At 39.7% G+C, this 13725-nt stretch overlaps 1 protein-coding gene across 2 annotated transcripts in view; it reads right to left on the bottom strand.

Annotated features, from left to right (window-relative positions):
* The window catches only part of ralgapa2 (Ral GTPase activating protein catalytic subunit alpha 2), a 101040-nt gene that overhangs the window by 80227 nt on the left and 7088 nt on the right, over nt 1–13725 (bottom strand). For both annotated transcript variants that reach the window (XM_046061740.1, XM_046061741.1), the window contains exon 2: nt 219–329. In XM_046061740.1, the coding sequence (XP_045917696.1) occupies nt 219–329 (111 nt within the window). The remainder of the gene's footprint in view (nt 1–218; nt 330–13725) is intronic.

Raw genomic sequence — 13725 nt, 5'->3', positions numbered from 1 at the left:
CCCCCAATATTGTTGGAGTCTGGCTCAGCACACAGTGTTTTACTGGATATATCCAGAAATTGCTTCTATGCTCATTGCTCTATAAATGTGGGGCAGAGGGAAATGAACCACTTACCACAGAGAGGAGGGAGAGGGTTAATTATTGAACCACCATCGAGAGTATTGGTCAACTAGTGAGTGTGCAGCTCACAAAAAGGAATAATAAAGTTTGGACTCACCTTTTTGTTTTAAGTTGCTTTCCAGTGTAATGAAATTTTCATAGAAGATAAAATAAATCTGAGAACAGTTGCTCTCGAAGAACGGCTTTAGTTCACTCTTGTCAATGATATCTGTGGAAAAAGGAGGAAACACTGTCAATGACATCATGAATGACTAAAAAGTGACTTACATGAAGATAAAACATTATACCGGGTTGTTAAGATGCACATTAAATCTGGATCTGGGCAAACAGATTTTGTCTAGGATGTTGGTAATCATAATATTGTGGTAGAGCTTTCATTTGTGTTTTCTTGATCCTAAAGGCTGCCTTACAGTTAAGGATACAATACAATATCCCAAACTCATTTAATTAAACAATAAATTATTCAACTTGATTTGTCATAATATCAGTTTTGCTCAAGATTTTCTTTTTCAGAATTTCTATGCTATGCTATATAAATTGTGTGTGTCAATGTGTCAAAGTACAGAAAGTTTAACAAAACGGCCACTACAAATCTTTTACCAACTTGTATAGAGAAACCAAAGTGCTTCTGAGCAGTGCTGTGAGTGTATTTCGTTCATTAAAAGCTGCTACCGTCTCTTTAAGTTGACTTGTTTCCCATTTTGCCAGATTGCTTCACTTCCTTACCCTGCGTAACTTCACCCACAACTCACCTGCAATCACTAGTGGATTGACAGGCTTCTTGGAGGTGTTGAGAAACAATATTGCCTCCCTATCAGATCATTTCACAAACGCTGAAAACGCGTAACAGATTTCTAAAACATCTGTTTTTTGTTGACAATGTGACAACGTATAAGAACATAATTCAAGACTCTATGTTCAAAGACAGATTTTTGAACTTGCATCAATGTGCTATTGAACTTGTGTTCAACTCGCTTATTGAGATTATTCTGCACTCTGCTGCAGACCTATACACTGCTCCACAATATGCTGATTACCGCTGACTAGAGGGGTGTGTTACATTCCAAGGATTTCCAGCCAGCAGGACAATTCAGATTTTCCTCAGGTTTTCACCATTTAGGATGTTAGTTTCTCATCGCAGTTTGGATGAATTTGGGGATTATCTCTTGTGGTCTTTTCTAGAGATGGAGAGGGGTCGTCTGGATTAAGGCCAGGCTGAGGTACGTAAATGGCTACCCAAGTGCAGGCTGCAAAAGTTAATGAGGGAAATAGGTGGTACATGTGTACAGTCACAAACAAACTGGTGCGGACAAATTCTTCAAGTAATGAACCCTTATTACTTGCCATACTTATACAACTGTGGTAATGAGACAGGCCTGGTCTGAATACTCAAATATAGGCCAGGAGGAGTCCTGGCACAGTAGCAGCAATTAAGGTTCACCTTCTGTTGCGATTCTCCCTCTACCACATGGCAAATTGGAAGACTACCAGAAGCAGTCCAGCTCATGGGGAGTACTGGAATTAAGTTGGGTGTGACTGCCCTGAGATTAAAGCAAAGATAATGAAGACGCATGATCGGAAGATCAAGTCAAAGGCCTCGCTACCTTCAATTTTCAGCCTTGGTGTAGGAAAAACCAGCAAGGCATCAGCTGGGGATCCCAGGTGGCTGACTGGCTCTTTGAAAGTTAAGAGGTCTAATACGAAAATAGGAGCTGGTGTCAGATGTGCCTTTAAAGCGATCAATAAATTCTGTTCTAACACTCACAGTTAACAAGAGACTAATTCTACAATGAAAAATGTCGGAATCAGATTATTTCCACTCTGTCTTGCACACAAAAGAACATAGCCAATGCTTGGACTCGAATCTCTCAAAGAAGGCAACACTTCATTAAATGCTCCTTCCTCCTGGCATTAAGCTTATCACATCTGCTCTATTCACATTTAAGCACAAACACTGACACACACGAGTACACACACACACACACACACACACACCCCTTTATGGTGGGAGTAATGATCGTCCCTGCAGTGAATTAGTCTCACAGCCAGTAGAAAGTGCATACAGCAATCCTCTCCTCTGGCTGTGGATGTAGGCAAAGTCTGCTTGTCAGGGATGAAGTAACACTTCTTGCTGTTGCTAATATTTGATCTGACAAATATGCAATGCATACACCATTTATATGGTGTTTAGTTACAGAAACACCGAATATACAGATGTTGTCCCTCCACTACTGTTAACATTGGTTCCTTTGTGTTTATCTCATAGCTGCCAGCATCAGCTAACACAGCTGGCTTGTCTTCAGTATATGTTGCTGGAACGACAAACTGCTGTACCAAAAAAAATGTTCCTGAAATCCAGCAAAATCGGGAAAAAAGTGGAAGAGGAAAGGAGAGGATGATAAAATCCTTACTGAAACAAATTTTGGAGAGCCAGGGGGTCACTGTATGTATGTATATTGTTGTTGAGGTAGCATGAGCTTGTTTTTATCATGCATGTCAGTTAGTGGGCTGCTATTCAGATTAAACAGGTTTGAGCCAAATCAGACCAGACTGCTTAATGCTTTCACATTAACCAAAATCCCTCAGACAACTGACAAAGAGTAGCTTCGGCCTGTGTTCTATAATTAGACCAGTACTTAAGTCTGTCTCTTTCCAAGGAAAATAATTTAAACAATCACAAAATACAATTTCTTAATATCAAACACGTCCAATTAGTACAAATAATATACCTTTATACATTCTAAATATAGAGAAAGAACAGAGAGGAAGTCTGTGTGATTATTATGCAAATTTAATTAGAATATTGTTGGGCACGTGAGCAGTTGATGGGGGGTGGGTCAATTTCATATCTCATGCGGCATGTCACAGGGCCATTATCTGGTGCCCTCCAGCCTTCAGACTCACTGCTCCTCATCTGCTCAAATGCTACTAACTAGCTACTGGACCATGACAGTGGGAAGGAGAGGGACATTAAGGGGAGAAAAGACCATTTTCAGAGAAGATCACAGGCCTTCTGACAGCAAGCAAGAATCTTAGGTGGACGCTAACCATCTTGGAAAAGGCTGACAAGACACTGACATTCAAACTCTAAAATTCAAGGGCTATCGGTAACAACCGATATCTGTCCAGGTTGCATACAAGGCTGGGCAACATGACCAAAAATTACGATAAAAACATTTCAAATCATTGGATATCGATAATTATCACGATAAATGTCAATCATTATTTCTTTCAAGTTTAAAGGCTGATTTCTTCCCCTGAGTGAAAATTGAAGGGGCAGATGGTTAATTGTGTGGATAAACTATTCTTTATGGTCAGAATGTGAAAAACACTTGATGTCAAACAGTGGATCACTTAACATATCTGAGGTAGAACATTTAAAAAAATTATGATAATGATGATCTTTTTTCAAAAAATGTGATTAGTAACTTAAGTTTTTCTGTCCCTTTTTCTTCAACAAAATAAACACCTTAATACATAATCGTTTGGGATTCTAATGAATTAAATCAAATATTTATTGACGATATACTGAACAATTGTTATTGAGGAAAATTATATTGCGATAATTATCATTATTGTTTTATTGCCCAGCCCTAGTTGCATAATGTAAAAGAGACAAAAATGAGCATTAATCCTCATGCATGAGCAAAGCCATCTGCTTACTAAATGTTGATACAGGCTATGTACAGGATAACGTTTGCCAACATATCTAAAATCAAAATACATTCAAATTACAAATGTTTCAACTCCAGAATATGACAATTACAGTAGCACTGTTGGTCTGAATACATTGGTCCCTTTGTTTATTACCTCTGATTCATCTGAGGAAGGTGCACTAGTTAAGGGTAATGTGGAAGCTACAACAACCATTACAAAGTTAATAAATTAAAGCCAGAATTCTGTATGAACTGTCTGTTAGTAAAGGCATACTGTGCTGGCGATGATCTACATGCTACAGTACAAGTTTTCCTATTTCATTCCCCCTTCTCTCTGGTTTGGGTCTTACTTTGCGTAAAGGAAATGTTTGGTTGAAAGGATGAAGTTGTACAATGGTTGTCAGTAATATCCAGCAAGACTCTTCCCTCAGTGGGCATTACTGACTTCTCAGGTAACAGCATGTGGACAGAAAGGGGAGGGAACCTGTTCTCTGGGCCCTGGGAATGCAGGGGACGACACTGTATCCTCTGACCCCATCAAGATAAATGTGTCCTTCAATTGACACCCCTCCGTCTGCAAGACTCTCATGTCACAGACAGGAAAACAGTGCTGGATGAACAGCAGCTGTAGAGAGTTGTGATCACACGGGCTGTTGTGGTGGGAGGAATCCTTGTGTCTTTACACTGGTGAAAGCAGCTGAATGAGCTGATAGCTCAGCTTTCTTGTTTTCAGAACCCCTCTGCTTGAAGAGGCAAAGTTAATGCCAACACTCCGGGATGTGCTTCATACATAATAGCTCTTCTTGTAGAAGGGAGAGTGTTGAAGAACTAATAAAAGCGAAAAGAGATGGGATACAGAGGTACAAATAAAACCCAGCCAAGTTCAGTAACAAGGGGTCAATAGTAGCCCCAAATGCTATCCTAGTAATTCTAGTTCATTTTGACTGAGGCTAAATACTATTTTCCATCAGCTGCTTAAACAGCAGTAAACTTACTATTCTGCAAGAACAATGGTCTAGATACTGCTGACACTGATAACTTGATGACGCAGAGACCTGCAATCTTCTCTAGTAGAATTAATAAACACATGCCAGACCAGCCATGGCAGGTTTGGGTTGGATGACACTGTTCTCCATTGTGATATATTTCCTGTTAACTGTCAGGGAAGGGCAGATGTTCCAACCCCGTGTGAGGACCAGCTGGAAAATAATAATGTGCAGCCAGAGTTGAGGGCCAATATATAATATTCTGGAGGGCAGAAAAACACAGCATCTTTACAAAATGTTCTGCGGAAACAGATATTATGAACTCACTGTTATTTCCACAGAAGCGCTGTGGAAAAATATCCCATCCAAATGTCAAAGATTATGCCATTATTTTCTAACTCTGGCTGGATAAACAGAATTCTGATATTTCAGATGTCACCAGGTCACTGAGGGTCTCCTGTGTCTCACTGTGACATCTGGGGCCAAAGGTGAAAGGGTGATTTGGCCTGCTGAGTCCCACACAGTATTATATAACCCTAAGGCATGCCAAGGGTGCATAACTTCACATAAGATAACCATGCACCATCCACCTGGTGGGGGAAATAGCATTATTTAAAAAAAAAACCTGAATAATTAGTCTCTTTCTGTTGCTTGCTATTCTAATGAACTGATGTTAAACTGGGTTTGCCCAGCAAGCACTAAGAGTGCACACAGCAGTGCACACATAGGGCTTGTTAGCCAAACGGGTGAAGGTCATCTAGTCGGCTGAAGCCTATAGTATATTTACACAATCAAAACCAAACGGCTGGCTTCTCTGCCCACAGCTCCCTGTTCAAACTTAATCAGCACACAACACATGCAGTAATAAGTACTCACATTTAATGTTCAAAGTTTGTGTCAAACCCTCTTAAACCCTCTGGGAAAATTACAATGTATGCCATTTATACCTCCTAAAGCAGAATCATTAATATGCCATGTCATACTCAAAGAGCAGCCTATTCAGGCCTTTGATCAGACATAACACTCATTTGCATTAGCTCTGGGCTAGCTAACACTGCAGGTGCACTATATTCTTGCCAGAAAGGAGATGAAGAGAGAGAAAAGACTGATACATTTCTTTGGCAGTACGCTCCGATCAGACACAGAGGACTCTTTAAGGGTCCCGGCAGAGGGATGCCTGAAGAGTGCCAACACATAGTAGAAGAGATACGGGGGTGGTAGCTAATGTGGAAGCTGATAGATGCACCATAGATGGCGCCTCTCTCCCTAAATTGTTGTCTAAACACAAAGGACCATGAGAAAATTAAAGAGACTGCACCAGATTGATCAGTTAGGGATATGCATGACAGAGACCAGAAAAGACACATGACAAACACAGTACTTCAACAGGCTCTATAATAATAATCCTTTTCATCAATTACAGTTTTTAATATCAGTACAGAAATGTGCTGTTTAATAAAGCCAACAAATTATATATATATATATATAGTTTAATTACTTTAAGAGAAAGAAAGCAACACCAGACACATTTTAGGTGCTTGCATCTTTAAACAATAACTTAATTTTATTTACATGTACATTCAAATGCTATATTGTGTTTTAAGATCAAAACATTATGACATGGGGAAAAAAACAACACACACAGCGTTATGTGACCCTTGGCTGGGTGAAGAGGTTGATATTTGACAACAGTAAAAATAAGTTTAATAGCAAATCTTATAAAACCAGTCTGTCACATGATTTTACAAAAATTTTCAATAGGTAGCAGGCTGCATGAGCCTCATTTAAGGCCTTGATAACACACATCTGCTTCTAACACAGTTGAATGTGCTCCATGCAGGCTGTACCAGTTTTGAGATGTCAATCATAATTCAGCACTCACTGGGCCAAATTTATGTTCCTTATCAGGGGGTCGACTGGAGCCAATTTACTTAGTTTTCTCTATCAGTATTGACAATCATCTTCTGTGGATTGGTTTAGCTTATGAAGCTTTCAGTTTGCAGCACAGCATGATTGTCGACTCTGACTAACAGAAGTAAGCCTTCAGTGGGGTGGCTGATTTTGTGTTGCAATAGCTAGTCAGGAGGTAAAAAGATTACTTACATACATTACATAACTGGCTTGGCTATGCAATGCATCAGCCTTTCTGAGCGATGTATTCAATTAGGCACAGCATAAGCTACAAATCATATAAGTTATGCCAGTAGGGCTGTGCCATTTCATATTGTTCACGATACATCAGTATTATTTTTTACGATGATTTTTTTAGTATAATGTAGGGATGCACTGAAATGAAAATTCTTGGCCGAAGCCAAAACCGAATATGACAAAATTTGCCGAATACTGAATAAGTACATTCACATTTTTGCATTTATTTTGCCTTTTTTTTTTTTTTTTACCATTGCATAAATGAAATAGTCAAAATGTGCTTTTTACTCAGTGTTTCCCACAGGATTCGGAGAGACTATGGTGGGTGGGTCTGAGGCCCAAGAGGGCCCGGTAAAGTAAATTACCGTGTCCATTTACTTTCAACATGTAATATGTTTTATACTTTCTGTGAATGTAATCCAATTAATCTTATTTCCATACTGTATAGACACCTTATTTTGAAAACCAGACTTTGAAAACCAGACTGTGTATCCTCGTGCTAAATTCATAAAGTTCAACCCAATTTGATAAATAATGTTGTATGTGGTTCTCGTATTGCGTAACATGAAGACTTCATAGCCCCTCTTCAGGTTTCTTCGGTCTTTTGACTTATTAGACCAAACACTGAAAGTGCTATTTTTGGCCAATGAATTTCGGTGCCCGAATATTCGGTGCATCCCTAGTATATCGTGAAAACCATGGCTGAAAGCTAAAGTAACATTCGTACCAGCTCCACGGTGGAGGAGTTAGTTCCAATAAAGGGAGCAACTTCAGTAGCGTGGAAGTGGTCTGCGGAATCCTCATGCGGAAATATGTAAAAGGTGCAAGAACACCGCAACAACAAAAGGGGACAATACAACAAACTTATTTCACTACCTCAAGCAGAAGCACTCGGTATGAGGAAAGTGAAAAATCCCGCAAGGAGAGCTCAACTGCTATGGAGATCTAAAAAATATTTTAACTAAAAATATTTTTCAATATTTTGTACTACACTGTCAAGAATATCATTATCGCAGAAATAGCCTGAAATATCGAGATATTATCAAAGGGATATATGGCCTACCCCTACATGCCAGTGTGTAATAACTAAACTTTCTTTAAAAACAGGCCATGCAATGGCTGAAGAAGTAATAGGAAGCTCATGATAAATGCTACAGCAGCGTGCCATCAATATTGTTTATGATTGAGTATTCAGTAAAACTGCAGCTGCATTAAAACACATTATATATAATCGTTATGAGAACAGGCATTCCTGCAATTTTAATTCTGCATATAATAATTTCATTATGATGCCACTGTGCCAAACACTGCATGAATACCTCTCAACTTGTAGTCAGTGTCTAGCTGTGTAACAGATTGGGGCCTATGGGTCTAAGCAGAGCACAGCGTGAAGGAGTCATGGTAGAACTGGCAAAGCCTGACCTTATCCCAGTCTGAGCTCACACATTAGAGAGTGGCTTAACTCGGCAGCTTAACACTGAAGAGCTGCTACACAGGCAACTTTCCTGCTTTATCTTCAGGTAGCCCTAAAATCTTTCAACACGGGTTACAATTCTTTCCCTGTCAAATGATTCCTTCTGGACACTGCCTTTCCTCAAAAGTTATTAAAAATGGACACCAAATTTCTTCCGTTCCAGCAAAGGCATAAAATGACAATTCACCACAATTAGGGGTGTGGAAAATAATTGATCGCGATGCGGACTTGGACGATTATGAATCGATTCACAAATGTCAATAATCGATTATCTAGGTTAATTGATAACGTAATGATGACAGAACGAAAAAGGCAGAACTCGGAAATGCGGAAGTGCAGACCGTATGTGCGGTGCACACAATGTAGACGTGTGGTTCTCTCTGTTTAGGCAGCTATTGATTGTGTGACTGCTGCTACTAAAATTTCACATGATCAATAAAGTCACAACTCAAGTTAATGATTTTCACCCACACACTGGTAAAGCGAGTAGCGCTTGGCTAGCGTCCCCTCCTCATTCTTCAAATGACAGCTACGTGACAGGTGGCAGTAGGTGACGGTGAAACGAGCGGAGCAGAGGAAAACATGAGCGTTGCGTTTCAGCCGGGCTGTAAATGTACAGTGTAGGTCACAGTGTGTCCGTTTATTAAAGTCTGTCTGTTGTTTTCCAACTACTAGAAAGGCAGTTCGCGCTAGCACACATCTCTTCACACAGCGGTCTGGAAGCTGAGCAGGATGTTATTTAGTAAAGTTGGTTTGTTGTCATTCATCCACATATCGAGTACACAAATAAACAAAATGCCATTTCTCAAGGCCCATGGTGCTCAATACAAGATTACAATAATCAACTTACAGGACAAGACACAAACTACACTAGACGAGACAAATAAAGGAACAGATATATTAAGGTGGAGAGAACGTGCTTTGGCTGGAGCATTGTAAAGTGAGTAATTCAACACTAATAACAGATGCCTCATAAATGAAAATAGCAGCAGCAGAGGTCAGTAATAATAATGTAATAATGCTATGCAATGTTAGCTACATTTATATGACGTAACATTAAATAGCTGCATTTCATTACTACCTACTTTGGATTGTTACAAATACTTTGCTTTAAAAGTACCAAATAGTCAAACAATGAGATTACATCTTTATCCTATTCGTTTTACAATCGCATCGTAGCCCTCATAATAGGTACCTAGAAATTCCCACCCTTGAGGTGATGCATCCTGATGGAATCGAATCGTTGACCTGATAATCGTACTCGAATCATGAGACCAGTGAAGATGCACACCCCTAACCACAATGCGAGGTCACATGGACACTGTAGGTATGCTATGGAAAGGAACCTACCTACAAATTATTTTTATGTTAAATACTATATATATATATATATATATATATATATATATATATATATATATATATAGACACACACACACACACACACACTCCCACTGAACGGTAAGGCAAGTTTCTTTGTTTTTGTTGTTCACTGAAGACATTTGGGTTCAAGATCAAAAGATGAGTATGAGAGGAGAGTTCAGAATTTCAGCTTTCATTTCCTGGTATTCACATCTAGATGTGTTAAACAACTCATGACATACCATCCTTTGTTTGAACCCACCTATTTTTCAAGAGAGTAAAAGTATTGGACACTGTAGGTATGTTATCTACCAAAAACCTAAAATTTGCTCTTGAACAAATCTGCGTAGCAATCTGCTAATACTGTAAGCCAACGCCAAGTGTTTATTTTCCTTTGGCTTTAAACCTGGAAATCCACTGCAGATTAGTGGGTACTTGGGCATTTAGAAAGGCAACATAAAATGCAATCAAATCTTGATAAGAAGTTGTGTCCCAGTAAACTGCAGGTCTTGGGCTAGGTCTGGCTATTATAAAAGCAGGACAGGTAAACAGTATAACTCGACAAACTGGTTTGTCTTGTACCGTGTAAAAACCACACAGATATCATCCAGCACAGAACACAGAGCACTGGCACTATCCTATGTCTAGCTCTCCAGCAGGCCAGCAGCTAAAAGAAAAAAGCCTCTCTCTCCACACCATGTGATTTATATCATATTTGAAATTTGGTTTTTAAGGAGGCTCTGAAACACATGACAGTAATATCAGAGACCAAAAACAAAAAATCAATATCAAGAACATTTCCAAAATGTTCATTACAGTTTAGAAATATAAAACCATCCTATGGAATAACTACATGTTTATATTTAACAACATAAAAGCCTAATGAAAACCAATCTATAACCAGTTAGCTCCTAACCGCTTCTCGAAAGAGTGGTTAGCTAGGAAGAAAAGAAGCAACTGTCAGTAGCAAAAGTCTAAAAATAGTTAGGACTTTTTTTTATTGGTGCATAGTTTGCAATTCTAATGTCCTAGGGATTGCAGCACAGGACTTCTTTATACTGCCAAATATACTCACACTGCCACCAAACCACACGCACGCCACATTAATAGCATGAATAAGTGTGGATTTGTAATAGAGTTCATGTCCCCTCTTTATTCCTGACACCTGCAGCTATTTGCCTAACCAGTTCACTAACTAGAAACACATCTAGAGTGGAAAAAGTGGCCAAAAAACTCTAAATGGAGATTTATAGTATGACAACTTCTAAACTCTTTTAAATCCTACAGCAGCCAAAAAAGGTGTATCACCCATTACCCCCAGTAATTACATCTCAGCACGCTCACAGCTGCTTCACATACAAGTCTCTCTGCATGCACCTGCTTTCTGGCAAGTGCTGGCTGATATACTCAATCTAGTTACAGCAGAAGCACCTGCTGCTGTCCAAGCTAGCCTCTGTTCAGCGATCTATATAACCATGACTTTTCTCATAGAGGGTTCTTTCATTAGTCTATCTAAAAAGCTGAAATATTGTATGTGTTTCTGTTATTGAGTCCCATAATTATTTTGTTAGCACCAACAACAACAACAACATATCCCAAGCACTTGCCACCTGCACACTGTCAAAGCCTCGTGAGGATGCTGACTCCCAACTAATTTAACAGTAAGGCTACCAGATATTTTGATGTGCAGGCAAAACAATATTCCTTATCTCAAGTACAACTTGACTGAATTGGCAGTCTGATATTACCGGCAATAAATCGATACGACAATATATCGTTGTACATTTTTCCATGATACTGTCGATATTCCAGCCCATCATATCGATACATAATATTAATAAAAAGTAGCGCTTCGACGGTTAGCTTAATGCTAACATATATAGGAAATCTCCATTAACATGCTTACAGACATAAGCATCGCGATCGCGAAAATACAATCTTAACAAACTACACATTTTGCTTCACATGCTGAACATCCTGAGTGACATACTGTGCAAATACTTAAAGTACATGTTTCCTGAGCTCTGTGTGAAATAAAAAAGAGCTGCTAACTTCTCTGTCTTGACCTGCTACTCTACTGCTTCTGCACACAGACCAGCTACAGCAATCCCAAAGGGTCAAAACCAAATATTCCCAGTGGCCTAAAAATACAGCTATCAGTAGGAAGAGAAAGGGCCGCACAACACTGTGTCACTGAACGGTTATTAATATAATGTGATGTATAGATTAGGACTTGGTACACAGCAATTTGTATTTGCAGTAAAAATTCAGTGAATTTGCATTTTATTTGCCTTTTATAAGCAAATGTTTTGATAATAATTTTTCATAGTTGCTCTGTAGTTTTATTTAAAGACTGAGCAGAATTGTGCTGTTATCTAACAGTTTAGACAACTTTTTGACAGTATAGGCACATCTAGCTTGGGACTGGGTGGTGAATTTGGTCAGGGAAAGTAAATTACACTTGAACATTTACTTAAAGGATAACATTTGTATTTTTCAGCCTGGAAATTATCTTCCCATGTTTTGTGTCTATGTGACTAATTTGGGATAGCATCTTCTGAAATTGGTCCAGTACAGAGTGAGCGTGCGTGCTGCAGCGAAACAGAGCTGCAACATAATCCATGCGGGCAACTAGGCCTCATGAAAGTACATCCATAAAGTGTCATGTCAAAGACATCGATGTATTGTGTTGCAGACATATCAACAAAGTTAGCATGCTAACCAGCTAGCCCCGGCCCATCCTGTCTTGTAATACCACTTGTGCCTCAAGATGTGATAGTAAGTCGGTAGAGTCCGGTCTGCCCTTAGTCCAACATGAGAGGATGAGAAGTAGAGCTGCCCGGAGGGCTTGTCAATCAATGCTGCTGCACAAGCTACACAAGCTGCTCTCCCTTGCGCTCCCTGACCTCTCGTTCCCCCGCTACAACTTCTACTTTTTTTTCTCCACTTGATCTTCCCTGTCTCTGACTGGGCAGACGTGGGTGTGAAATTGTTGTTGACCAGGACAAATGAGACAGAAGCACTGTGAACTGCTGACCGCTTCCTTTAGGAGCTCATCATCAATTGGTCAGTTGTCAGTTGTGTCTATACACACAGTAGGCTTGGGCAGTCTCACAGTATTCCGGTATGCCAGGGTATTTAGAAATCCAAAAAGTATGACTTTCAATACCATAAAAAATACAGACTATCCTCTTTCTATTAAACAATTCAATACAGCTTTCTGCTGTGGGAGTAACCTTACAGGACTAGCAAACAAGAAGAATGCCTCGGACTCTGGGAGTATTTTGGGTTTAGTCCTGATTATAAAGGTGAGCAAGCCAACACGGACAAAGCCAGGTACACATCATCTCCGTTCAGCCCACTAATGTGTTGGTATCTGTCGCCGCAACAAGTGTCTTTGGGTCCTCCAGCAAAAGTCTATGGAAGAAGGGCGCTTATTGTCTTCATTATTCTGTGGGCCATAAGTAATTAAACCCAGGAAGACTCGTAGGCTAACTCCACATTAGACACCCAGAATAGTAGGCTAGACAATGTCATATACACTCACCTAAAGGATTATTAGGGACACCATACTAATACTGTGTTTGACCCCCTTTCGCCTTCAGAACTGCCTTAATTCTACGTGGCATTGATTCAACAAGGTGCTGAAAGCATTCTTTAGAAATGTTGGCCCATATTGATAGGATAGCATCTTGCAGTTGATGGAGATTTGTGGGATGCACATCCAGGGCACGAAGCTCCCGTTCCACCACATCCCAAAGATGCTCTAATGGGTTGAGATCTGGTGACTGTGGGGGCCATTTTAGTACAGTGAACTCATTGTCATGTTCAAGAGACCAATTTGAAATGATTCGAGCTTTGTGACATGGTGCATTATCCTGCTGGAAGTAGCCATCAGAGGATGGGTACATGGTGGCCATAAAGGGATGGACATGGTCAGAAACAATACTCAGGTAGGCCGTGGCATTTAAACGATGC

Source organism: Micropterus dolomieu, linkage group LG11 (genome assembly GCF_021292245.1).
Source record: "Micropterus dolomieu isolate WLL.071019.BEF.003 ecotype Adirondacks linkage group LG11, ASM2129224v1, whole genome shotgun sequence".
Classification (NCBI taxonomy): Eukaryota; Metazoa; Chordata; class Actinopteri; order Centrarchiformes; family Centrarchidae; genus Micropterus; species Micropterus dolomieu.
The sequence above is the reverse complement of the archived record's forward strand: the minus strand, read 5'-3'. Positions and strand labels throughout refer to the sequence as shown.